The sequence below is a fragment of the Macaca nemestrina genome, chromosome 17 (assembly GCF_043159975.1).
Source record: "Macaca nemestrina isolate mMacNem1 chromosome 17, mMacNem.hap1, whole genome shotgun sequence".
NCBI lineage: Eukaryota > Metazoa > Chordata > Mammalia > Primates > Cercopithecidae > Macaca > Macaca nemestrina.
This window is the reverse complement of record NC_092141.1, coordinates 51,294,171-51,319,425: the sequence shown is the minus strand read 5'-3', so window position 1 is coordinate 51,319,425 and position 25,255 is coordinate 51,294,171. Positions and strand designations below refer to the sequence as shown.

At 53.8% G+C, this 25,255-nt stretch overlaps 1 protein-coding gene across 9 annotated transcripts in view; it reads right to left on the bottom strand.

The window, feature by feature from the left end:
- Positions 1 to 25,255, bottom strand: part of LOC105476804 (CUE domain containing 1) — a 106,516-nt gene that overhangs the window by 15,773 nt on the left and 65,488 nt on the right. For 3 of the 9 annotated variants that reach the window (XM_024791241.2, XM_071082891.1, XM_011733010.3), the window contains exons 2-10: positions 20,608 to 21,266; positions 15,373 to 15,500; positions 9,321 to 9,447; positions 8,393 to 8,585; positions 7,005 to 7,088; positions 4,826 to 4,897; positions 3,854 to 3,947; positions 3,045 to 3,122; positions 2,178 to 2,248 (exon numbers count right to left, since the gene is read on the bottom strand). In XM_024791241.2, the coding sequence (XP_024647009.2) occupies positions 2,178 to 2,248; positions 3,045 to 3,122; positions 3,854 to 3,947; positions 4,826 to 4,897; positions 7,005 to 7,088; positions 8,393 to 8,585; positions 9,321 to 9,447; positions 15,373 to 15,500; positions 20,608 to 20,949 (1,189 nt within the window). In that variant the 5' untranslated portion in view covers positions 20,950 to 21,266. Of the gene's footprint in view, positions 1 to 162; positions 259 to 2,177; positions 2,249 to 3,044; positions 3,123 to 3,853; positions 3,948 to 4,825; positions 4,898 to 7,004; positions 7,089 to 8,392; positions 8,586 to 9,320; positions 9,448 to 15,372; positions 15,501 to 20,204; positions 20,339 to 20,607; positions 21,267 to 25,255 lie in introns of those variants that run through there. The other 6 variants (XM_071082894.1, XM_011733015.2, XM_071082892.1 and 3 more) reach the window with 4 other exon arrangements.

Sequence of the window (25,255 nt, the reverse complement as noted above, 5' to 3'; positions counted from 1 at the left end):
TGTTAGCCTGTAGAGGATGAAGGATAGCAAGGGAGACTCAAAGACCCCTGGTATTTAAGGGGAGGAGGAAGAGGATGTCAACTTGTCGAACGAGCTGGAAAGGGACAAGCTGGAAGTCCTAGGACAGAAATAAATGATGAGGCCGGGTGCAGTGGCTCACACCTGTAATCCTAGCACTTTGGGAGGTCCAGGTGGGCGGATCACCTGGGGTCAGATGTTCGAAACCAGCCTGGCCAACATGGCGAAAATCCTTCTCTACTAAAAATACAAAAACAAATTAGCCAGGCACGATAGTGGGTGCCTATAATCCCAGTTATCCAGGAGGCTGAGGCAGGAGAATTGCTTGAACCTTAGAGGCGGAGGTTGCAATGAGCTGAGACTGCGCCACTGCACTCCAGCCTGGGCAACAGAGTGAGACTCTGTCTCAAAATAAATAAATAAATAACCGGGCATGGTGGCTCACTCCTGTAATCCCAGCACTTCGGGAGGCCGAGGTGGGCAGATTAGGAGGTCAGGAGACCAAGACCATCCTGGCTAACATGGTGAAACCCCGTCTCTACTAAAAAAATACAAAATATTAGCCGGGCATGGTGGTGGGCGCCTGTAGTCCCAGCTACTCAGGAGGCTGAGGCAGGAGAATGGCGTGAACCCGGGAGGCGGAGCTTGCAGTGAGCCAAGATTGCGCCGCTGCACTCCAGCCAGGGCCACAGAAGGAGACTCCATCTCAAAATAAATGAATGAATGAATGAATGAATGAGTGAGTGAATGAATGAATGAATGATGAGCAAGGTTCTGATGTAGGCGTGGTTTGGACAGGACCTGTTTTCCCTGGGGACCAGTAGGAAGGAGGACGACGTGGAGACAGTAGCAGCGTGGGGTGACAGTGGGGGCGTTTCCCTGGCAGGCTCTATCTGGGCATTCCAGGACAGTGGGAAGTGGGCTGCGGCTCTGTGTTTGAGGAAAGCCTGAGGGGAATGGAAGGGGCTGCAGTGCCTGGTAGATGTGGTAGGGAGTCAGGTGGAACAGGTATGGGGGCCAGCTGCCCAGGCAGAGGGGAGAGGACACTTGTATTTACTTGTTCCTGGTTTCCCTCCATTGTGACTATCTTGAGGCAGGCTAGTATTTCTCCACGGTCTGCCACAGGGCCATGCCTGCCACGCCATCAACTCAAGAAAGCCTTGTAGATGCTGCCCACTGGGACCAGACCAGTGGCTGGGGAAGGCCGGGCAGCTTCCCCTCTCCCATGGGAAGGGGGGGCTGGAAGAGGGACAGCTGTCCTGGCCAAGTCCTGGAGGAGGCCTTGGCATTTTCTCTTTCTCCCCAAGAGGGTGCGCAGGAAGAGAGGAGGAGGAGTGGCTTGGAGGCCCGGGGCTTCAGCCAGAAACCGCTGCCTCAGGACGGGTCTCCTCATCCTGGTGTGGCAGATCGCAGCCCACCCAACCCGAGCAGGGGGCTGGAAAGAGCTCTGTGTGTGTATAGCCGGGTTGAGACCACCTCAGTTTTTCTTTTGTTTCTTTTTTGTTGTTGTTGTTGTTGTTTTGAGATGAAGTTTCACTCTTGTCACCCAGGCTGGCATGCAATGGCGCGATCTCGGGGCTCACTGCAACCTCCGCCTCCCAGATTCAAGTGATTCTCCTGCCTCAGCCTCCCAAGTAGCTGGGATTACAGGTGCGTGCCACCACGCCAGGCTAACTTTTGTATTTTTTAGCAAAGACAGGGTTTCACCATACTGGCCAGGCTGGTCTCGAACTCCTGACCTCAGGTGATCCACCCACCTCGGCCTCCCAAAGTGCTGGGATTACAGGCATGAGACACCGTGCCCAGCCAGTTTTTCTTAAATTGTCCTCTCAGTGTGCTGTGTGTGTCCTGGACTGTCTTCTCAACTGGACTGTAAACTCTTCAAGGTCAAAGCTGATTTTGTTTTCCTGTTCTCAGCATCTGTCATAGGCAGGTGTGCTTATCTTTTGTCAAATGAATAAATAACCAAAAAAGACACGCAATGGACTAGTTCCCACTCCCGTGTCCCTGCCGCAACTATGAGGGAAGACACGTGGGGCCTGTACTACCCAGTTGCCTGAACCCAGCGCCTCTGGACACCTGGGAGGACACAAGGGGTGCACAGTGTGGGGGGCCCTGGCCTTGGGCAGTCCCTGGGTAGCTATGGCTCCAGGCCTTACCTTTTACTGTCCTTCTCACAGGCCTTCCTCCACCTTGGGCGCCTCCTGACGCCTTCCCCGGAAGTCTTCGTCTGAAAAGGAGAGGGAAGCTACCTCATTCTCTACCCCGCAGGGCCTCGCTCAGCCACGGCCCCAGACTGGCCAAGACAGCTGACCCGACTCTCTCTGCCCCCTTCATTTGGGGCCCATGAAGATTCCCCCCAGGTGGATGATGCGTGGGTCCAGGGAGAGAGGCAGCAGGACACTCAGGTGCTGGCCAGGGTCCACCACTGAGCTCTGAGACCTTGGACAAGTTCTCCCCTCGTCTTTGAGCCTCAATTTCCTCATCTATAAAAGGGATGGAAAAGCTGGACTATCTAGATGACCTCCAAGGCCCTTCCGGTCCTTGTTTCTGGATGCCTCCCAATCCTCGAATGTGGCATGAGGATCAAGGATCCGCTGCGGGCCCAGTAGGGTCTGAGGCAGTCTTCTGGCCCATGTGGCCTTTGGAAGGGACTGGGTGAAAGTTGAGAAGCCTCTGGGCCCACAGACGGAAGCTGCCCAGTGCTTGGTTCTTGGTTCAGACAGGCCGAGGGTCCCCCAAGGGGGTAGGCCTGTCTGCCACTTCACAGCCAAGAGAATATTCCCCAGAAACAGTACCTGGCACTTCATGCTACAGGTACACATCTAGACGGAAGTAGGGGAGGGTCCCCTTTCGGGGGTTGCAGGAAGGGAGAGGCGATGTCGACCAAGTCGGGGGGATCCATTTCTTTGGGTCACCTGCCCACCAACCCGCAGTGTCTCCTCCAAGGGACAGGGTGGGTGCTCCCATGAAACACCCAGGAACTCCGCTGGGAGATCACCGATCATAGAGAAGTTGGAGCTTACGACTCCCCTCCAGCCTCACCACACGCATGGCCCTCCACATCATCCAGGAGGTTGGCTGTTGACGCGGCAGCCCCCAGCCTGCCAGACCATTCAGGAAAACCATCCCAGGGATGAGAGGACACTGCCCTAGTCCCCCCAGTCCCACCCACTCTCTGCCCCACCCCTCAAGGCTCTGGAGGTATCTGACACAGCCACCTGACCCCCCACACCCCTAGTACTGTCCCCCGGGCTCCTTTTCCTGAGGTCAGTGGTGTGGCCAGGCCCTGACACTCTCACCCCGCTTACATCTCTGGGGATGGAGAAAAAGCGTCCTCCCTGTTTCCCTCTGGCTGCTGAGTCTCTGCTATCCTAGGCCCTGTTTGAGAAGCATGAATAGGAGTTCGGGTAAAAATGTGCAAAGCCGTATTTCTACTCGAGGAAGGCAGGGCCAACATGCTTGGAGTGAGGAAGACTCGTGCACTATTTCAGCTAGAGAAATGAGGGGAAGGTTTGATTTTGACGGAAGAACCACTTTTTCTCCCAAGAAGTACATGACCTCAGACCAAAAAAAGTTATAGGACAACTTCTGGGCCTACAGAAGGGAGATAGGAGCTGCTACCCTAGTCCTTAGGTCTGGTCCCTTGTTGGCAACGAGAGATGGGCAGTGGACTGGTGGCCAAGCTCATGGAGGGAAGGGGAGGAGGAAGGGAAGGCCACAGAGCCTCGTCCCACTCCCAGGGGAGGGCACAGCTGCAGGGAGTTCAGCAGGGGTCTTGCTCCGTAGCCCTTGGCTTCCACCACCCCCACCAGTGCCAGGCTGGAAAGGATACGACTGATGCTTCAACAAGTGTTTCCTCTTTGACTTCCTCATTTTGGTCTTCTCTGAGAAGGCTCGGGCAAGTTCAAACAGCTTCCTCCGGGTGGCTGGGGGCAGAGAGACCTGTGAGTCATTCTCTTGGCAGCCAGCACACCAGATGGCCTCCTCCCAGGTATGGGCAAGGCCAGGGGATGACCCAGACCCCTTGGAGTGGGAGCAGGGGGCAGGCAAGGGTGGGAGCTGGGGAGAGAGAGGTGACAGGAATCACAGATCCCTGAGGATACCACCCCAGGAGTGAGAGGCTGCATCCTGGGTCAGCCTGCAGGGGCAGCACAGGACACCCTGAGCCAGGCCCAGGGACTGCAGGCGGCTCAAGATCCGAGTATTCCCTCCCCAGCTGCAACACACTGCAACGCATCTTGGCTCGCTTTCCCTCCGCCACCGCCTTCCCGCCCCTCCCCTAGCCACCTCCAAAGTTGGTTCTGGGATTTCCATGACTAATCCGAGATTTTCCCTGAAATGGAGCCTGAGAGGATCGAAGCCTCATTCACACATGGCTGTGGGTCTATGTGGCGGGGAGGTGAGGGGGAGGGAAGGGGGCATTCAAGGCTGCTAGGACTTTGTGGAAAGAGGTCCTCCACCCCCACAGAGGCTTAGCAAGGGCCTCTCTGTGCAGTCAGCTCCGGCCAAGCCTCCTCAAGTCACAGAGAACGTGAACATGAGGACTGTGGTGAGGGCATGTGCGGCACGTTATTTTTCTGTAGACATCTGGCTCAAGAGGATTTAAAACTTAATTTGTTTCTAGACTCAGCTGTAGAGGGAAGTGAGGTAGGAAGGCTGAAGGAGCCAGCCTGTGATGAAAATGTCACTGGTTCACCAAGAGTCAGCTGCATTACACATTCTGGAGGGCTCCCTTACTCCTGGGAGGCCACAGGGCCTATCTCAGAAAAGCTGGGGAGAGAAGCGGGGCCTGAGCGGGACTCACATTTTCCCATGTGTTTCAGCTTGTCCCTGAATAAGGCATCTTCAGACACAGCGGGGTTGGCGTCGCCAGTTCCTGGAAGGAGACACCTGCTGAAGGCCGGCCAGTGTGGCCAGCCATGGCCGCTGTCCCAGCCATACCCACCCATCTGAGGACAAATGCAAAGAGCGAGCAGGATTCTTCCCTGACCAGGAGGGAGTTTAAAGCAAGGAGGATGTGGAGTTCCAAGAGCTCCTCTTTCCCCTTGTGGACTTTGTTTCCTCCTCTGTAAAAATGGGGAGGGTTTAGTGGTCTACTGTGTGTGCGGAGAGCCGGCTTGTGTCTGCTCCCAACTGTTCACGCTCTGACCAACTCCATGTTTCATGACATCACCGTGGTAGCTTGGGAGTATTTCCACCATGGAGGTCACCAAGCACTACATATCAGGCTCCTGCTGCACCCAGAGTTGGCTGTGAAACATTCACCAGCACACAAGGGGCCTCCTGCACCCCAACATTCATGTGACGGTCAAATGAGGTGCTGGTTCAGAGCCGGCATTCACCTGTAGCAAGTCCCTTGTCCTTCCTGCCAGGGTAAGCCCATCCACTGCTCCCTCCCAGCCACAGGGTTTCTGGCTATTAGACAATGAGTAGGAATAGAATGGGACTAGTCCTGGAGTCAGAACCCTGCTGGCCACGCGGTCTCCTGGGCTCGCTCGGCATCCGCTTGGGTCTTTTGCTGCCTTTCTGAAACCCCTGCTCTCTGTCCCGCAACGTGGTTAATCCCCAGTCACCTTGCCTGCTAAGTCCCCTTTGAGTCATTCTGATCCATCTCAGCAGCCCTGGTATCTCTAGTTAATTCAGGATCAAGGACAAGAGGCTCCTGCTTAAAACTCTCAGCTGCACATCTGCTGAGGCCTAAGCACCCAGCCTGCTGCTTATGAGTCAGTTCCACAGGATTTTCTCCCTTCAAGCTGGGGTCAGCTCAGCTCCCCATCCCTCTGCTCCTCCACCCCCAACTCCACCGCATGATGCAAGGTCTATACCAGGCAAGAGCCTTTCTCCGAGGCGGGCGGCTTGTGTACGCGTGGGGCAGGAGGCACTGACTGACGAGGGGCCACTGTTCACACACAGGCACCAGGTCATCATTCCCAGCTGTGGCTCAACCTAGTAGTCTGTGCATCCCAGGAGCACTGCTACCCCTCACCCCCATCCAACCCTCCTTCAGCCATTAGAGCTTCTGAGCAGAAGGGCCTGGCCCTCTTTACCAGCAATTCTTACTTCCCACCACCTTGTACACAAAGCTAGAAATTCCTCTTCCTCCAACACCTAGGGCAGGGCCCAACAGATGGGAGATATTCTCCAGCTACGTCATGAATGAATGAGTCAACTCCCCAGATTAATCCTGCCCTCCTTTTCTTCCATGCATTTGCTAAAATCAATAAGTCCTCAGCTTTGCTAGTTTGTTCTACCTGTTTTCTGGGCATTTCTCCTTACAAGACCATAAACTTCCTCAGGAAACAGACCAAGAGTTATCAGTCTCTGAGTCCCACCATAAGGCAGTTTGGAGTTCTTTTCTTTTCTTTCTTTTTTTTTTTTTTTTTTTTTTTTTTTTGGAGATAGGGTCTCACTCTGTCACCCAAGCTGGAGTGCAGTGGCATAATCACAGCTCACTGCAGCCTCAACCTCCTGGGCTCAAGTGATCCTCCCACCTCAGCCTCCTGAGTAGCTGGGACTACAAGCACATGCCAATATGCCCAGCTAATTTTTGGTACTTTTTTGGTAGAGACAGGGGGACTTACTTTGTTGCCCAAGCTGGTCTTGAACTCCTGGACTCAAGCAATCCATCTGCCTCGGCCTCTCAAAGTGTTGGGATTACAGGTGTGAGCCACTGCACCTGGCCATGTGTCCTTGACTAGCCTATACTCAAGGCATAGGTTGAGAGTTCAGCCAGCCTATGTTATTTGATCACAAATGGGGGCTCAGAAGCCCAGCAGTGGCTGGATTGGAAAGACCCCAGAGCAGCTAAATGGAGTGGATATGGAGGTGGGGGGAGAAGCGGCCCCACCAGCCTGCTGAGGAGGCCCACACCCCCTCCTACAATCTGTTTTTTCACCCTACTCCCAAACTCCAAATATGCAAAGCAAAGTTGGGTATGAGCCCCCCCATGACTCTAGGTTTTCTTCCCCAGAAGGCAAAGTTACCTGGGACAGGAGACGGAAAGCCAAAGTCGTTTCCGACAGCCACGCTGCTGGATTTAGATTTCTGGGATTCGTATTTCAATCGATCTGGAAAAGGACCACATTCATAGGTCAGGGAGGTTAGCTCCTGGGCTCCCAGGGACAGGCTGGGCTGGGATACGGTAGTTTGCTAGAGGCTAAGTCCCCAGAATCGCACATGAGCACACACGGGCACCCAAAATATGAGTGTACACAACATCTACCAGCTCTCAAAGAACCAGCAGTAAGAGAAACTACTGCCTGACAGCCATCTCAAATGTCAGAATTAAAAGACTCGGAGAGATTGTAGAGTCCAAACTCTCTCATTTAAAAGGAAAGGCTTGGCCAGGGGTGGTGGCTCACGCCTGTAATTGCAGCACTTTGGGAGGCTAAGGTGGGCAGACCACCTGAGGTCAGGAGTTCGAGACCAGCCTGGCCAACATGGTGAAACCCCATCTCTACCAAAAGTACAAAAATCAGCCAGGTGCAGTGGTGTGTGCCTATAATCCCACCTACTTGAAAGGCTGAGGCAGGAGAAACACTTGAACCTGGGAGGCGGAGATTGCAGTGAGCCGAGATTGAGCCACTGCATTTCAACCTGGGCGACAAGAGGGAGACTCTGTCTCAAAAAAAATAAATAAATAAATAATAAACGGAAAGGCCTTGAGCCTTCCAGCACCTTTGCTGCAGAGCTGGGGCTAACCTTGGGCCTCAGCCCAGCCTTCTCCCTGCACAACTTGCTCCTCCCCCACCAACACACCATCAGTTACACACACAAGCTCTCACGCTGTGGCCATCACAGGGACAGAGCTCCACTGCCCTCTCATTTCCTCTATCCCAAACGCACTCCCACCCTGCAGGGGAAACGTAGCCAGGCTGGGGAGCAGGGTCTCCAACCCAGAGACAACCCAAATACCTGCAAAGTTCCAGAGCCCCTGCTCTAAGGTCTTCCACTCAAGAGCCTCCCCAACCCTGGCGTTCACGAACCCAGTCATTCTGTTCCCGGAGCTCCAGACACATCACGCCTGCCTTGGGGCTGGGGCTCTGTGAGGAGGGGCAGTGCTCTTCTCCCTGCTGCCCTGTGCCAAGGCCAGTTCCTGGCACAGAGCAGGTATGCAAAGGGAAGAAGGCCTAAGAGTGCACACCCTTCTTCCTCTGAGTCCCGAGGGAGAAAGGGGTGGGTTAGTGACCCAGGTCCCCATAGGCAGAATTCTGAGGCTCCCATGGGATAACTTGGTGGGAGTCAAGGCTCAGTAGGACAGAAAGCACCTGGCCCCTCAGCCCCCAGCTCAGTGCTTTCCTGAGCCCCAAGGCTAAAGCCAGCATCACCTCCCTTCTTCAGCCAGGGAGAAGTGGCTGCAGGCACTGCCCACCTCTCTCCAGGGCAAGGAGGAAGTCACGGTTTCGTTGCAGCTCCTTCATGAACTCCTCGTTCTGTAGGAAAAGCGCGATCCTCTCATCCTCCAGGTACTGCTTCCAGCGGCTCTCCTGGTCTCGGGGCCCTGGCCCAGTCATGGCAGGTGGACCTCCGTCTCCGCTCCCAGGCTTGGGGCCCCCAGCATTACCCTGAGGAGGGAGGCGAGCATGTTGAACGTGTACACACAAGGGTACATGTTGCACAAACATCCACATCCCTCTGGTTGCACACATGCCCTGTCCAAGATCCTCTAGCCCTCACCTGAGGCTCACACCTCCTAATGGAACCTAGTGGCAAGCCAAAATCCAACGGACAGGTCAGAGCCCTCACTGCAGGGGACACAGCAGTAGCCTAAAAACTATTTTTCCTCCACGCCACGGACCACCTCATACCTTCATCTACAACCTGAACAGTCCTGAAAAGAAATCTGCAAACTGTGGAACAGCCTATACGTGGATTCCCAAACTCAACTCTCTCCCGGCACCAGCAGCCTCAGGGTGGACCTGCCCCGCTGTGGGGCACCTTGGAGCATGCCGACATCTATCGAGAAGCTGCCTCTGGCCCTTTCCCGAGGGAGGAAGGGGGGTGCTCTGGCCCTCCACCATTGGCCACCCCATGCCCGCCTCTCTCCAGCCTGAGGTGACTGCTGCAGCAGACAGCCTCCTTAGGCTGCCACCTTCCCTGGATAGAACAGGAAACCTCCAGACCCAGGCAGGAAGTGAGGCTTTCAGTTCAGCATTCCTTCCCTACGAACCCAGGGCAACAGAAATAGCTCAGCCTGGGTTTAAACATCAGGAAGTAAAACTGGCTGGCACAAATTGTGTGGGCAAAGAGAGATGCTGGACAGGCAGGTGGGAGTGGAAGGCGGGGGCGGCCCCTGTTACCTGTATGCTGTCCAGCTGCTGGGGGAGGATGCGGAGAAAGTCATCCGGGAGGTTGCCCAGTAGTGGTGGGTTCCAGTTCCGATAGCGTCTCTGGCTTGTAGGGGTTGCAGAGCTCAGCACGTCGATACTAGGGGATGGGAGGTGACAGGGAAGAGGGAGTCATTAAGCCCAACCCCAGGTCTCCTGGCCCCATCACACCAGGTCCTCAGGCAGGTCAGATCCTGCTCAGAGATTCCCATGGCCTCCACTGCCCCCAGAACAAAGGCCTGTCACTTTGTGTCATCACTGGAGATGTCTCCACCCGCCTCAGCGAACTCCCCAGCCATTCATGCTGTCCAGTCACATGCCCGCCCAGGTCTCTAGACCTTCAGCGCTGTCTGTCCATGGTGCACATGTGGAACTCTGTGGATTTAGCTATAGATGTTTACAAATGTGCCCTAAAGACAGCAGGGATTGTATCCTTTCATGCTTCTATGCTAGCACCTACACAGTGCCAGGCTCACGGTGCTGAGTGACAGGTATGGTCCAAAGGAACAGACACATAAGCCACCAACAGCACAGCCTGCTGCATGTTGGTTTGCTGAAGAGGGGGCATATGGGGACGCCAGGATCCGTACAGAGGGTAAAGCAGATCCAAGCTCCAGTTCTGGCTCAACCACCAGCTGGCGGGGTAGTCTTAGGTGGGCCCCTGTTCCCCTCTCGGGTTCGGTTTCCTTAGCTAGAAACTGCTGCCTCCCTGCCCAGATACTGGGGAGCCCCTCAGGAGGCCATGTCCTGAGCAGTGTTCTGAAAAGTGTGTGGAGAGGTGAGTGTGGAAGGGATCTCGCTCTCAGGGTGCTCTGGGACCACTCTTTCCAGGCCTGGTGTGTGTGTGGCAGGAGCTCCGTGCCTTGGCAGAGCCAACAGCTGGGCAAGGCAGTAGAGGAAGAGGGGGTGGTACACACACCCTCCCTGACCCCCAGGCTCCCGCCCTACCGCCCTGGGCCTGAGGGCAGCTCGGAGCCCAGCCAGGAGCTCCCCACAGCTCCATGGCAGCCTGCAGCGTGGCAACCGCAGGACACGTGTTCCGCTGAGTCAGGGAAACGGCACACTGAGAAGGCAGCCGAGGGCCGGGCGGTGGGGGCCGCTCTCGCTCTCTCGGGCCTGGCTTTGATTTGGTCTCCAGCTCTAGGAATCCCGCCCGCCCCCTCACTGGAGGGGAGCTTTTCCGGGCTGCAGCTGACTATGGAAATAACTTCCTTTCCTTTTCTATTTTGGGCGGGTGGCCGGCGGCGGGGGCGAGGGGAAGGGGCGGGGGCGGCAGCAGACGGGATAACCAGCTGCTAAGTGCCTGGTGGGAGCTCAGCTCTTGCAGACTGGAGCCAAGGGAACCCCAGCACGCCTCGTCCACCCTCTGGCTGCACAGACACAAGGGGAGAGGGAATGGTCTGGAGAGGAGCTTGCATCACAACCCGGGACTCCCATTCCTAGGCCAAATTTTTTCTACATCACTGCCACCTTCTGCCACTGTTGGAGACTTCTTTTCTCTCCAAAGGCCAGAGATGGGGAGTGAGGAAGCCCCATCTCTCAGGGACTCGCAGACCACCCCAGGCTACAGCAGGGAGGGACCCTCGCCAGGGGTATTACCCGTTCTTGGGGTCTCAGGGTCTTCATCTGGGACACGGGTGCCCACCCCCAACTTAACCACACCTCGGAGCCACCCAGGAAAGCAGCGGAGGGAGAACCTCAGAAGGTGCATCTGGACTCCTCTAGCCATGAGGACTCCAAGTGCAGAAGGGGACAAGGTGGAGGAGGCCCCTGTTCTCAGCTGAGTTTCCTTGCTGCTGGGCCTGTGGTCCTGAAGGAAGGCCAAGCCCAGCCCCCTCCTGGCCCCTTGCCTGGCACTGGTAGAGATGAGGTCAGCCCACAGCTGCGTGAGCCAGGGGGCCCTGAGCACAGGCAGCCCAGGCAACTCCATTGTGGTCGGAAAGGAATGTCAGAAATGAGCTGAGACGCAAATAAAAAAAAAACTTCCAAGGCTGTAATTTTAACGGAAAAACAGCAGGCGGCCTGTGTGGATGGGTCCCCTGGGTTTCAGAGACCGTCTTTCTTTCAGACAGATGGAGGGAAGGACAGGCTGGGGGAGGGGAAGGAGAGAGGCGGGAGGATTTCCCAGCCCAGAGTCTCTGACTCTGGACCCCAAAACTACAACTTCAAGCCCCATCGGACCCCTAGGTTTACCCATGGAACATCAGACCTGATGGAAAGGGATTTCAGAGACAGGCCTTCCAGGTAAAATTTTTGGTAAAAACTGGACATTGAAGTCCAGAGGTGGTTCAAGCCATGTCCCAGGACACACACATCATCCAGGCAAAACCTGGACCCAGGGATCGTGACATTTGAAGCATGCTCCCGGGGGGTGGCCCTGCCTCTCTTGCCCTAGCAGGCCAATGCCCACGCTCCCAAACTCTGCTCCATCTGCAGGTTCTCGGCACCCCAGTGACTGGAGGTAGCAGAAGGGGGCCAGGCCATTCCCCCACTCAAATTTGATCTCCCTCAGCAGCCAGAGGAAGAATCCTAAAACATGAGCCTGATTGTGTCACTCTCCAGGTTAAGGCCCTTGAATGGCTCCCCGGCTGGCTGCAAGAGAACATGGAAGCTCCCTGGAAGGCCACAGGGCCCTTGATCTGCTTACCTCTCCAGCCTTACCCACCGGTAGATACTTCCAGGAGGCCCCCAGATGGGCCCTCTTTCCTGCCTCCAGGCCTCTGCACATGCTCCTTCTTTGCCTGAGCGCCTCCCTGTCCTCTGCTTCTCCACATTACTGCCAATGTGACCTTCAGGTCACAGCCTGGATATCAGTTTCTCCTGGCAGCCTTCCCTGCCCCTGTGTCTTGGGCTTCCCTAGACCCTGATCTCCTTGGCAGTGTGTGGGGAAACAGGCAGCACCGTATTCACCTCCACATCACACACATGGCTCAGCACATGGTTCACACACATGGTTCAGGAGTGCTGTCCTCACCACCTCATCACACACATGGCTCAGCACCTGCATACACAGCAGGCAATTCAGTCAATGCTGGAAATGAATGTCTTGGATAGAGGGACTGGACAAGGCACTGGAGATGGCCTAGAGGCCCAGGTCTAGCAGAGCCATCCTGGGGCAAAGGGACCCGTGGCTCTACTGAACACTGGCCTCTGGGGGAAGCCTCGCCTCTGGTCTCAATGTTCAATGTTAGAGCTAAACTCAGAGGCCAGCCAGTGTAGCTGGGGGACAGGAGGGAGCAGTAAACCACTGATTATAGATCTGGTCTATAACTGGGACTGTGCTAAGTGCTCCACACACATCTCATTCAGTCCTCCTCAGTGCTAACATGGAAATTACTATTCCCATTTCAGGGGAGGCAAACAAAGCTCAGAGAGGTCAAGCAATGAGCCAAAGGCCACATTGCAAAGGTGCCTGGAGAATTCTAAGCTAGGCAGGTGAAGGAAGGGGTGGGGAAAACAGACTGCTTCTGTCTGACTCCACTAGTCAAGTTCTCCTCAGTGCATCCACTCCCAACCCAGCAAAGCCTTCATTTCCTGAGTCAGGCTCCAGAACCTCAAGCAAGAGCAGTAACTTGTCGAAAGCCCACAGGGTCTCCTGAGCCTTGGTCTAGTGCTGAGGTTACCTTGCCCCCAAGTGGGACTCCCATCACTGAACTGCACCACCCTGCCCTCCCCCGCCCCCACAGCAGGCTGAACACCCAGCCAGAGCAGGGAGGGAGGATGTGGCGTGGATATCCATACCACATTTATACTGGGATTTTCAGCCAAGCCTGATGGTATGCCCTGTAGTCCCAGCTATTCGGGAGGCTGAGGCGGGAGGACCGCTAGAGGCCAGGAGTTCAAATTCACCATAGGCAACATAGTGAGACCCTGTTTCTATTTAAAGAAAAAAAACTCCTTTCTCTTATGGCCTCAGTTTTCCCTTCTGAAAAATAGGTGGAACCACTCTGCCTAGTAGAAACTGAACTTTTTGCAAAAGTATCTTGGAATATTTAAAAAAAAAAAAAAAAGGTGGGGGTCGGGGCAGGTCCAATGGCTTACATCTGTAATCCCAGCACTTTGGGAGACCGAGGTGGGCGAATCACCTGAGATCAGGAGTTCGAGACCAGCCTGGCAACATGGTGAAACCCCTTCTACTAAAAATACAGAAGTTAGCCAGGCATGGTGGTACACATCTGTAATCACAGCTACTCAGGAGGCTGAGGCAGGAGAATCACTTGAACCTGGGAGGCGGAGGTTGCAGTGAGCAGAGATCATGCCAATGCACTCCAGCCTGGATGATAGAGTGAGACACCGACTCAAAAAAACAAAAAGTCAAAGAAAGGAAAATCATTTAGCCCGGGGCTCTGTGATCCATCCCAGGCTGCAAGTCCTGCCTATGTCTCACCCAGACCCACTCACTCACTCCCCACCTCCCACTCCAGTACAGCCTGCCAGCTCCTGGTACCATTCGTGATAAAGATCCCAGCTCTGTTCCTGTCCCTGACTCAAAACACTTCCCTTCCTCCTCCCTCAGTAACTTTCTAGGACTGACTCTATGAGCTCCCTAAGCTGCAATCACAGAGATTTTTCTCATTCGGGAGGTGACAGGACACAGCAGTGAAGAGTGATTAGCTTTAAGTCAGAATGACCTGGATTCAAACTCCAGCTCTTAGTCTTGGGGAAGTTATGGAATCTCTCAAGGCTCAGTTTCCTCGTCCATAAATAGGGGTGATGACAACAGTGCCCGCCTCTGCGTTAAATGTAATGGTGTAGGTAAAGAACCTGCTCTGCTTCTGGCATTGGAAGGGTGCTTAGTCAATGCTAGCTATACTTGTGTGATAACAGAGTTCACCACTGCTCTAGGGCTGTTCTGGGGAGAAGGGAAGATCCAACTGGGGCAGGTGCCCTGTCCCATCATCTCCGCACCCCCTCACCACTCCAGGCCTGAGCCATTCTAAGAAACAGCAGCTCTAGGGCAAAGAGGCCACACCCCAGCTCCGGCAGCCCCAGCACAAACGTGGAGCCCAGAAAAACAAGCACCCCAGAGACCCGGGGGACCTTGTTGGCAACTAGCTTGCTTATTTATTTATTTATGATTTATTTATTTATTTATTTATTGAGACAGAGTCTCACTCTGCTGCCCAGGCTGGAGTGCAGTGGCGCCATCTTGGCTCACTGCAACCTCTGCCTCCTGGGTTCAAGCGGTTCTCCTGCCTCAGCCTCCCAAGTAGATGGAATTATAGGCGTACGCCACCACCCCCAGCTAATCTTTGCATTTTTAGTAGAGATGGGGTTTCACCATGTTGCCCAGGCTGGTCTTGAACTCCTGACCTCAAGTGATCCACCTATCTTGGCTTCCCAAAGTGCTGGGATTACAGACGTAAGCCACTGTGCCCAGCCTAGCTTCATTTTAAGCTTCCAAATTACAGTCTCTAACCTGGAAGAAGTTTCCAGGGACCTTGCAGTCTACCTCCCTGCCTCCAGTTATCAAACTACCTTAATGAAAGAGACTTGCTCTCACTGCTTAAAAATCCCCACAACATCCCTAGCCCAAGGATGGCAGCTAGCCATTCCATCAATTACTGATGACTGGCTGGGAATGCTGTGTTCTGTGTTGAGGAGGATCTGAGGCTCTGTCTTGACTCAGCAGGAAAGAGCACAGTGATGAATCAGTCATGTTTGCTGTGGGCTTGGGAGGGGAAGTGTCAGTACACATTCCCTGTTTGTCATTCCTACTCTGGCATCTCCCTTGACTATAAGCTCCCAGAAAGCAGAGGCTGAGCTTTACTTAACTCTGTGTCCCATATGGTACGAGACACACCGCCTAGCCTACAGTAGGAATTTAGGAAATGTTTGCGCTTGCAATCCTTACCTTTTGCAAGTTCTCCTTGGTATCTAGCTAAAATGTCTCTTGCTGCAGTAGAAGCCTGTTCTTGGAGAATATACTGAGGGGTCCAGCCAAGTTTCCTGTTGTTTGTACACAGCCCCAGCCACTGATCCTCTTCCCTACCACCCTGTGCTCTGAGACATGACAGATTCTCACCGGGGAGGCGGAGTCGGGGGAGCCAGAGGGTAGGGCCGGTCGAACACGTGCATGTGGTAGGCTGGTGGGGAGTACACAGGCGGTGGCTCTTCATCCGAGCTATCGGGTTCCAAAGTCCTTTCCAAGATCTAAATCAGAGGCAACAGAGAAAGAAATATTAATCATCCCTCCTTGAATTTAAATACCATTTAGACAAAATCAAGTGTGGGAGGGCAGGTATAATAAAGGAACTCTGTGTGTTGCTAGTGGGAGTGTAAATCGATACAATCACCACTTTAGGAAACTGCCTTTTTGAAAAAGCTAAACATAGCTACCTCTGACCCTCTAGTTCTGGCACACTCCACAGACATCAAAGTATATGTCCCCAAAAGAATGTTCACAGCAGCATTCTCCCTCCATGTGCAGTTCAAACACAGGCAGAAACAAACACACAGTGGTAAGGGTCAGGGCGATGTGCCCTCTGTGGGGCGGGTAAGGGCGGGAATGGACACCAGGGGCACTCCAGGTTCTGGGGATGATGGCTCTTGAGCTGGTGCTGATAATGTGTTTTATTCACGCTGTGAAACTCCACTGAGCTGCATGCGTGTGACTCATGTGCTCCTGTACCCACGCTATTCTTTGATGATAACATCATTCATACCCTCTCTCAAAGTACCTCCACGTCTCTGATGTCACCTTAACCTCGAACAACCTGGTGCTGTAGGATATGGCTCATTACCCCATTTGACACAGAAGGAAACTCAGGCCTAGGCTAAGTGACATGGCAAAAGCCACATGCTTTTTAGAATAGATCTTCAACTTGGACCACAAGGATCCCTCCCTCAGGCACACTGGCTGCACACTCAGGTTGGACTCTCAGGGCGGAGAGTAGCAAGGGGAGTGCCTGGGATGCCTGCTGTCCTTCCCAAGCTCTTGTCTTCTCCAGGAGCCAAGAAGAGGGCCAGGGAGAGGCCAAGGACTGGGCAAAGTCTGGGGTCCTGCTCCACTGACCAACTTAGATTCTTCCCCAGAGACCCAGAGAGGAGTTTGGGGCAGCTAAACACATGGCTACCTCTGACTCTCCAGTTCTGGCACACTCCACAGACATCAAAGTATATGTTCTCCTGCCTCAGCCTCCCAAGTAGATGGAATTACAGGCGTGCACCATCACCCCTGGCTAATCTTTGTATTTTCAGTAGGGCGGGGTTTCACCATGTTGACCAGGCTGGTCTTGAACTCCTGACCTCAAGTAATCCACCACAGGAGGCAGCCCCTGACTGGGAGATCCTTCACCACACAGCCCAACCTGGCCTACACCTTCACCTCCCGCTCACTCCCCACAACTCTGTTCCCATCTCCTCCAAGATCAAAGAACATGGGAGGAGCTCAGAGAGGCTATGACTCTCAGGTGCCCCAGAGCCCCCAAACCTCAAGTGAGTTTGCAGAAGTCACCATAATCATTCTGCCTGTATAAGCCTGGGCTGGGCCAGGCTGCACTGGTACATCTCTGCTCTGAGACCAGCCACGCCCAGCACACACAGCCTCCCAGGGCCACCTTGTGGGTAGGGAGGTGAGCCTGTGCGTGTGAGCACACCTACACACACATACCCACACACACGCACACATGCACACACATGCACACGTGCTCTCTGCAGTGCTCTGCGCATACACAGCTAGCTCAACCCAAGGAGGCCTCGCGCCCTGGAATGCACTAACGTTCTTTCCTTTGAGGCCGAAAGTATTTAAACAGATGCTTTTGCAGGAAAGGAAGAATGTAGCACTTGGCAGGCCACTGCTCTGCTTACCCTAAATTTCCACAAGAAAGGAAAAAAGAGAACGCTGTAAGCGCTGCTCCTGTTCCCTGGCGAATCTTTGGTGCCTGGCACAGGACAATGGCCCCGCAAGTACCTGGCTCATTCAGAGAACTTGCTGCTGCTGTCCCCCAGCCCCGACACCCTGTTTCCCAGACCCCTCTGCTCTGAGGGATAGGGCTCTGGGCTGCGGCCTTGAGGCTAGCAGTGGTGGGTCTGGGTGGCTGGCCTGGGCTATTCCCACTGATGTGGGTCGGAGTGAGGTGGCTGAGGAGGGGAGGAGAGCTTAGTAGAAACTGTCCCCTAAAGGAAGCTGCTTGGGGTTTCCTCTGACTGTGGCCAGCAGCAGTCAGCCCCCTAGACTCAGGGCAATCAGGCCTCCCCAGCCACACCAGGAGGGCCCCCAACACAGCTCCTCCGTGCAGCCTCCCAGGGCAGCAAGCCCAGACAGACGTTCATCAGAGCCTCCTGGAGAGGACTTGGGAAACACAGAGAAGGCAGATGGCCGGCCAGGCAAGCTCCAGAATGCAGGGCCTGAGTCCCAAGGAGAGTAACCCCAGCAGCGCTGCTGGTCTCCCTGGCCTCTCCCTCCCACTGCCACCAGCCACAAAGAGGTTGTTCTTCTGGCTCTAAAGGTGCTGAAGTTTTGGGCTTTTCAGCCTCCTGGCTTAACTCATTGTGGGTGATGGATGACTGCCAGGTGCTCCAGGGGGGCAGGGTGTAGGCCATTTATCTGACAGGAGATATTTCTCCATAGCAAGGATACCCCTCGGGCCAGCCCACCATCCATCAGTCCCCAGAAAGGTTTTTTTTTTCCATTCAGCAGTTATTGTCATTCCAGCTGTGGCTCATACATTTTCCGAAGCACTTTCCGCTGGCTCAGGAGCTGCCTGCCTATGGGCCCAGGTGGGGGGTTGGGGAGACTGCCAAGGGAGGGGAGGGGGCTCAATTTGGAAAGCAAGATTCTTAGAAAAACAGAAGTGCACATACAGCAAGGGCCTACTTAGGGGGTGGTGAAGCCTTGCAGAGGTTTATAGGGCTATAGGGGCCTTGGACAAAGGAGGAAATACTATCCTACCTGCCAGACTGTCAGGGCAAACCAGACTGCAGAAAGGGTCAGAGCTTGCAGAGAGCTTTCTTTCCAGTTCACACTTAAAGCGTATACAGTTGACTCTCGAATAACATGAGTTTGAACTGCATGGGTGCCCTTACAGGCAGATTTTCTTCCACCTCCACCACCCCTGAGACAGCAGGACCAACCCCTCCTCTCCTCTCACTCCTCCTCAGCCCACTCAATGTGAGACGATGAGGATGAAGCCCTTTACGATGATCTACTTCTACTTAATGAATAGAAAATATATTTTGTCTTGCTTATGATTTTCTTAACATTTTCTTTTCTCTAGCTTACTTTATTGTAAGAATACAGTATATGATACATATGACATACAAAATATATGTTAATCAACTGTTTCTGTTAACAGTAAGACTTGAGGTCAACAATAGGCTATTAGTAGTCAATTTCTGGGAAAATCAAAAGTTATATTAAAAAGTGAATTTTTGACTGTATGGGGGGATTCACTGCCCCTAACAGCTGCATTGTTCAATGGTCAATTGTATCTGCAGACACACACATACACACGCACACTCTCACTCTCTCTCTCCTTCTTTCTACAAAGAGGATCCATATTTTCCCATACTCCTTCCACCACCTACTCCAAGTAGATCAAAGGAGTGGTCTCCCAAGGAGAGAGACAATGGAAAACTGTACAAAGACAGCAGCAGCATTTATTCATTCAACAAACACTCCCCAAGCGCTTGCTATGTGCCTGGATCGTCCTGGGTGCTGCAGATGACACAGGTATAAGCCAGATGTCTTTGCCAACAGAGCTTCTCCACCCCCAGGAGAAGTCTCAGCAGCACACACTAAGGAGGAAACGCAAGGAGACTTCGCCTTGCAGGATGACTGATGGAGAACAGGGACGAGGGTAATAATAACGCCACAGCACAAAGTTTGTGAGGATTAGAAGAGACGACACATCGGGACGGGTGCGGCGGCTCATGCCTGTAATCCCAACACGTTGGAAGGCCGAGGCGGGCAGATCACCTGAGGTCAGGAGTTCAAGACCAGCCTGGCCAATATGGTGAAACCCTGTCTCTACTAAAACTACAAAATTAGCCGAGTGTGGTGGCACATGCCTGTAGTCCCAGCTACTCGGGAGGCTGAGGCAGGAGAATCGCTTGAACCTGGGAGATGGAGGTTGCAGTGAGCTGAGATCGCACCATTGTACTCCAGCCTGGGTGACAGAGGAAGACTCTGTCCCCCGCCACCCAAAAAAAAAAAGTAGAGATGATACATCTAAAGCACTTAGGATGATGCCTGGCATGGGTCGGGACTCAATAAAGAGTGGAGTTAAATCCCACCTGATCTGGGTCCTGGTCTTGTCCATGGCTGCAAGTCCCAGATGGCCCTGTGGACAGCACCCCTCTGATGAACAGGCTCTGTGTGCCTCACCCTTCTGCACCAAGCACCTCAGGCTCTGCTGATACTAGGAGGCCAGATGTCCACTGAACTCGGGTGGGACTGGGAGGGACTCACTACCTCCAGCAGATGGGTACTGATGCAGTACGCAGGTCCCCTCTCTCCAGTCACCTCCCTGGAGAGACTGCTTGGCTATGGCTCACTACTGCTTCCATCAGGCCACAGTCAGAGGGATTTAACTGGCAAGTCTGATTCCTCACTACCTTTCCATGGCTATGCTCCCAGGATACAGCCACACTCTTTTTTCTCAGCATCAGGGCTTTGTCAACCTCACTGATCTCCTCTCACTCTAGGACCCTGACAGATGGTCCTGCTGCCAGTTCCCTAGCCAGTCAGACACTATTTCACCTCCCAGCCTCTGCACAAGCTGTTCCCTTTGCCTACACACCCTTCCCCCGGCTTCACTCTTCCTTTGGGTCTCCGCTTAGGGTTTGGGCTTAGCCATCGCTTCCTCTGGGAAGCCACCCCTTTCTGCTGCTTCCACGTCTCCATCGAGCACTTACTCTGGCTGTCAGTACGGGACTCCCGCTCCTAGTCCACACTGGACTCTGAGCTCCAGGACGGCAGAAACCTGGTCTAACTTGGCCACTAGCGAACTCTAGGCCTGGAAGTGGAGTTCAGTATGTTGGGGTGGGGCCCAGGCACCTGCATTTGTAACAAGCACCTTGATTGTGATGCCTCCTGACTCAGGGTCTAGTGCCACGTCTCACACACCACTGAGTGGGTGCTCAGTGTTTGTTGAATGACTGCATGATTTCTGCCCATAAAATAAGGTCACTGACGACGGATGGTACTTTTCCCTAGGGGAAGTAAGGCTGCTTGCTAATTAGAACCTAGACAGCGGAGTAACCCAGGTCTTCTTAGAGGTTCCAACGGTGGTTGGAATTACCTGGGCCGCGCCCCTACCTCCGGAGGGATGCTGTCCTCCGAGTCGGAGCTGTCCTCATAGACACCGCCGCCACCGCCGCCGCCACCGCCCTCCAAGTTCATCTGCAGCAGCTGGTCGATGGTGGCGTCCACAGCACCGCTGTTGGCGCGCAGCACGCATTCGATGATGTCGTAATCCATGTTGGGGAACATGGTCTTGAAGTCATCCATGGCCTGGTTGAACTCCAGGCGGCGCACCTGGCGGGCCGGCCGGCTGTTGTTCAGCTCCTGGGGGGAGGCCGCGCCTCCCCCGCCCCCGCGCGCCCCGGCTGTGCCACCCCCGCCGCTGCCGCTGCTGCTCCGGCGGAACAGGCTGGTCATTTTGCGGAGCCGCTTGGAGAAAATGTTTCTAGCCGGCAGCAAAGCCCCTTCCCCGGGGTCTTTCCGCGGTCAGCCGCTTGCTTGCTCTGCGGCCTCGGGCAGCTCACTCCAGCGCCTCCTCCGCCCCGGGTGGCCAGGCAGGAATGGGCTGCCGAGGGCTCCGGGTTAGGAGACTACGGGCGCGCGGGGCCCCAGGCGGCCCTCGGAGAGTGGTCCTCGCGGGGCGGTGGCATGCGGGACCGGGCCGTGCTGGGGCTGGGCGGCCGGTCATCCACACCCCCGGGGCATCCTGGCACCAGCTTCACGGATGGTCCCACCTGAAACCGAGGGAAATGGAGTCAGGGCCGAGACTAGCAAAACATGAGCTCAGGCCAAGGGCTATTAAGAAATGAGGGCAGGGAGGCGCGACCCCTACCATGCTCAAGGGAGACTTGCTTCTTCCTCCTGCTTTCTCCCCAGCTTCAATAATGAAATCCCTGCAGTTCTTTACTAGCACAGGACAGCTATCAGTTAGCAAGAGCTTCCTCCGACCCAGGTACCATCCTAAGCGTTCTATGGGGGCCAACTCATGACAGTACTGTAAGGTAGGTACTAGTATCCCCATGCTGCAGATGGAAAAAGTGAGGTATAGATGCTGAGTTAGTGGAGGAGTCAGGATTTGAATCTGGGACATATGGCCCCCAAGCCACTGGTCTCTACCATTACACTTACTGCCAAGGACCCCTGAAGAGCTGACTGAGGCAGGAGGGGCTCTTAAAGATGTCCTGCCTCTCTGATCTCTAGTTCCTGTTCTCATCTTCTCACATCACTGCCCCAACGTCGTGGTCCCACCACCAGGGCAGGCATCTTGTGCAGAGCTCCACCAAACCCCAGGGACAGCAGTGATGAGAAACGGGACCCTCCAGTGTCACCGGGAGCTTCTGGCCTGAGAGAGGAAACAGAGCTCCATCCTTGCAGAGCCTCGGGCTGATGGGGAGGCCCATTTCCCACTCTTGGTAAACTCATGTCAGGCTCTAAAACTCAGTCCACTCCCCTGAGAAGCACCAGCCCAACAGAGAGATGCAGAGAGATGCAAGGCCATTGTCAACTCCTGGAATTCATTATCCTCACCCCAATGTCAGGCCGACATGTTTTATTTATATCACAGACATGTTTGTTCTTGTGGAACACTCAGTGTCCCTAAATATTTTTTAAAATCCCAGAAGTTTTTTCTCAAAGTTGTCTATAGAAACCATATACATCATAAATTCTGTTATTATCCCCACCACGCCCAGTTCCCCTGCCCCAGCCAATGTGTGTCCCTCAGCCCCCAGGGTCAGCACAGTGTCCTGACAACATGTATGGGTGGAACTGAATAGCAAGCACAATGAGGGACCTAAATCTGCCACAGAAAACTGCCTGGCCCACCCAAACCTACGCATGTAAACCACCGCCAAGGTTGCATTTCTGTTAGCACAGACCACTGGGAAGGGAGTGTGCCTAAAAACACCACCTCTGACTTTTTCATGCCTACTCCAAGCCTTACAGTAATTTCATTAATTGTAGAAAAGTGGCAGATTTTAAGAGACCGTTCCATCAAATAATATTCTTGAGTTTGATGAAACAGGTGCAAACCTGTTTTCACTTTTCTAGGACTTGGAGTCACAATCTTAACAGCTAATATAGAAATATTCCTTTTTTTTTTTTAATTTTTTTAGTCTCCCTTTGTTGCCCAGGCTGGACTGCAGTGGTGCAATCTTGGTTCATTGCAACCTCTGCCTCCCAGGTTCAAGAAATTCTCCTGTCTCAAACTCTCAAGTAGCTAGGACTACAAGTGCACGCCACCACACCCAGCCTTTTGTGTGTATGTGTGTGTGTGTGTGTGTATTTTTAATAGAGATGGGGTTTTGCCATGTTGGTCAGGCTGTTCTCAAACTCCTGACCTGAGGTGATCTGCCCACCTTGGTCTCCCAAAGTGCTGGGATTACAGGCATGAGCCTCAACGCCTGGCCAAGATGTTTTTGTAAGCACATCAAAACCCTGAGAAAACCTGCTCACACTCCGGTGCGTCTACATCTCAATTTTTCATTTTTTCTTTTTTTTTGAGATGGAGTCTGGCTCCAGCCCAGGCCGGAGTGCAGTGGCGCGATCTTGGCTCACTGCAACCTCCACCTTCAAGGTTCAAGCAATTCTCCCACCTCAGCCTCCTGAGTAGCTGGGACTACAGGCATGTGCCACCACGCCTGGGGCTAATTTTTGTATTTTTAATGGAGATGGGGTTTCACCATGTTGGCCACGCTGGTCTCAACCTCCTGGCCTCAAGTGATCCACCTGCCTCGGCCTCCCAAAGTGCTGGGATTACAGGCATGAGCCACTGCGCCTGGCATTATTTTTTCTTTGCATATACCACCATAAATGAATTTATTTTACTAATGTAATCAAACCATAAATTCTATGCAACTAGTGTTTTCCACATAAGATATTGTGGCCATCTTCCCATGTCAGAATATGTAGGGCTACGCCATCATTTTTAGTGTCTGAATAGTATTCTGTTGACTGAGTGAAGCATGATTTATTATCTAACTCCCTCTATCCCATCTCTTCCCACATGAGCAAGTCAGAGCCCAGAGGGGCCAAAGCCATTTCACAAGGAGACACCTCAAATGATCAGTCCAAGAGAGTTTTGCTGTGAGAAGGAACACAGGAAGGTAGCCAAGTATGACATGGTTTCCCATAGCTGGCTTTAGACACCCCAACACCCCCACACCCACATCTCCTACAGAAGAGTATGCAGCTTCGCCTCAGCCAAAATGCCCTCCGAGGCAGGGCTCCACCCTGACAACCGCCTTTGTCCTGGGCTCTGGGGACCTGCCCTCAAGTCTCTAACACAGACCTCAGGGCCAGGAGGCCCCAGAAGCTGATGCCTTGGGCTACTGTCTGCTGCCCTAGTGTCATCACACACAGGGGTCAGTGACTTGTGTAAGGCCTTCTGGAGTAAAGCCATCAATCATCTCCCTGCCCCTCCGGTAATTTACTAAGAGAGATGGAGGGACCCGGCTCTCACTCTGCCAAAGGCAATCTCTCAGAGAAAGATGACCTGGGCCATCCCCAGGGGAGGAAGAAGGAAGATGGCAAGACCTACATTGTCCCCATTAGCAGCCCTCTGGACAGCTCCCTCGGGTTCTGGGCCTCTCTGAGTGTTGAGAAGCTCCAGAAGCCACTTATAGGAAGCACACACCGGTTCAGACAGGGCTGCAGGTCCCCCTCCGCACTCCCCAGCTGTGGGGCCTCAGGCAAGTCTCCCATCCTCTCCATGGCCCTATGTCCTCATCTCGATGCACCCCTTAGGGGGTTTCAATGGGAATGAAATAAGATAATCCTCAGCACACTGCCTAGAAGGTGGCATTCGAGTTATCACTGCCCCAGGAGGCTGGTAGAGAGCCAGGAGCAGTGGGTAAACTGGCCAAGCTGCCCCCGCAGGGGGATGGGGTAGGGAAATTCTAGGGGAGTTTTCCCCAGCACCTGGATGTCAATCCCTGGAACTCTTTCAGGCCTCTGGAAGGAAATATCGATCCTCACGGCCCCGGGGGAGGCTGGGCTGGCCTGGGCAACTGGAGACACAGCAGCTCATGCAGCCGCTTCCATTTGGCCCAGGTGCAAAGCATTGAAAGCATCCTTGTGGGGACCACAAAATGTAAAGGACTGACAACTCCAGCCCAGGCCCACACCCCGCCTCACGTTACAGGTGAAGAGCCTGAGACCCAAGTCTAGGAGGGAGTTGCCTGAGGACACACAGTGAGTAAAGGCAAAGTCTAGACTTTTCTATTAAAGGGTGGTTCTGTAGATGAGGAGAGTGGCTCAGAAACAGTAATGGGAAACATTTTGATTTACAGAAGCACCATTTCCACAAGACTTTATAAGGTCTGAGACTCCCAGGCTGCCTATAGAACCAGGTGGACTATAGAGGTTCCCAATTCTCAGAGCACTTTCCCTTTCTCCCCCTGGCTAAGTTCAGGGCAGAGTCTGAGGCCCTGGCTGTGGTGTGCCTGGGAGCAGGCTCAGAGTTGTCCCTGCCAGGCTGCCTTTCGTAACTAGCACTGCTCAAATGAAAAGCAGTTTAAAATACCTGAAAGGATTGAGGCAAGTAGGCGACAGGTTTATGAGCTTTTGCCACGTGCTTTCACATTTAATCTTTACTACAACTCCATGAGACAGGTGTTGCTGCCTCCATTTCATAGCTGTGGGAACCACTTCAGAGAGGTTAGGTAAATTGCCCAAAGTCACACAGCCAGTACGTGGAGAAGCCAGAATTAGGAACCCACTTCCT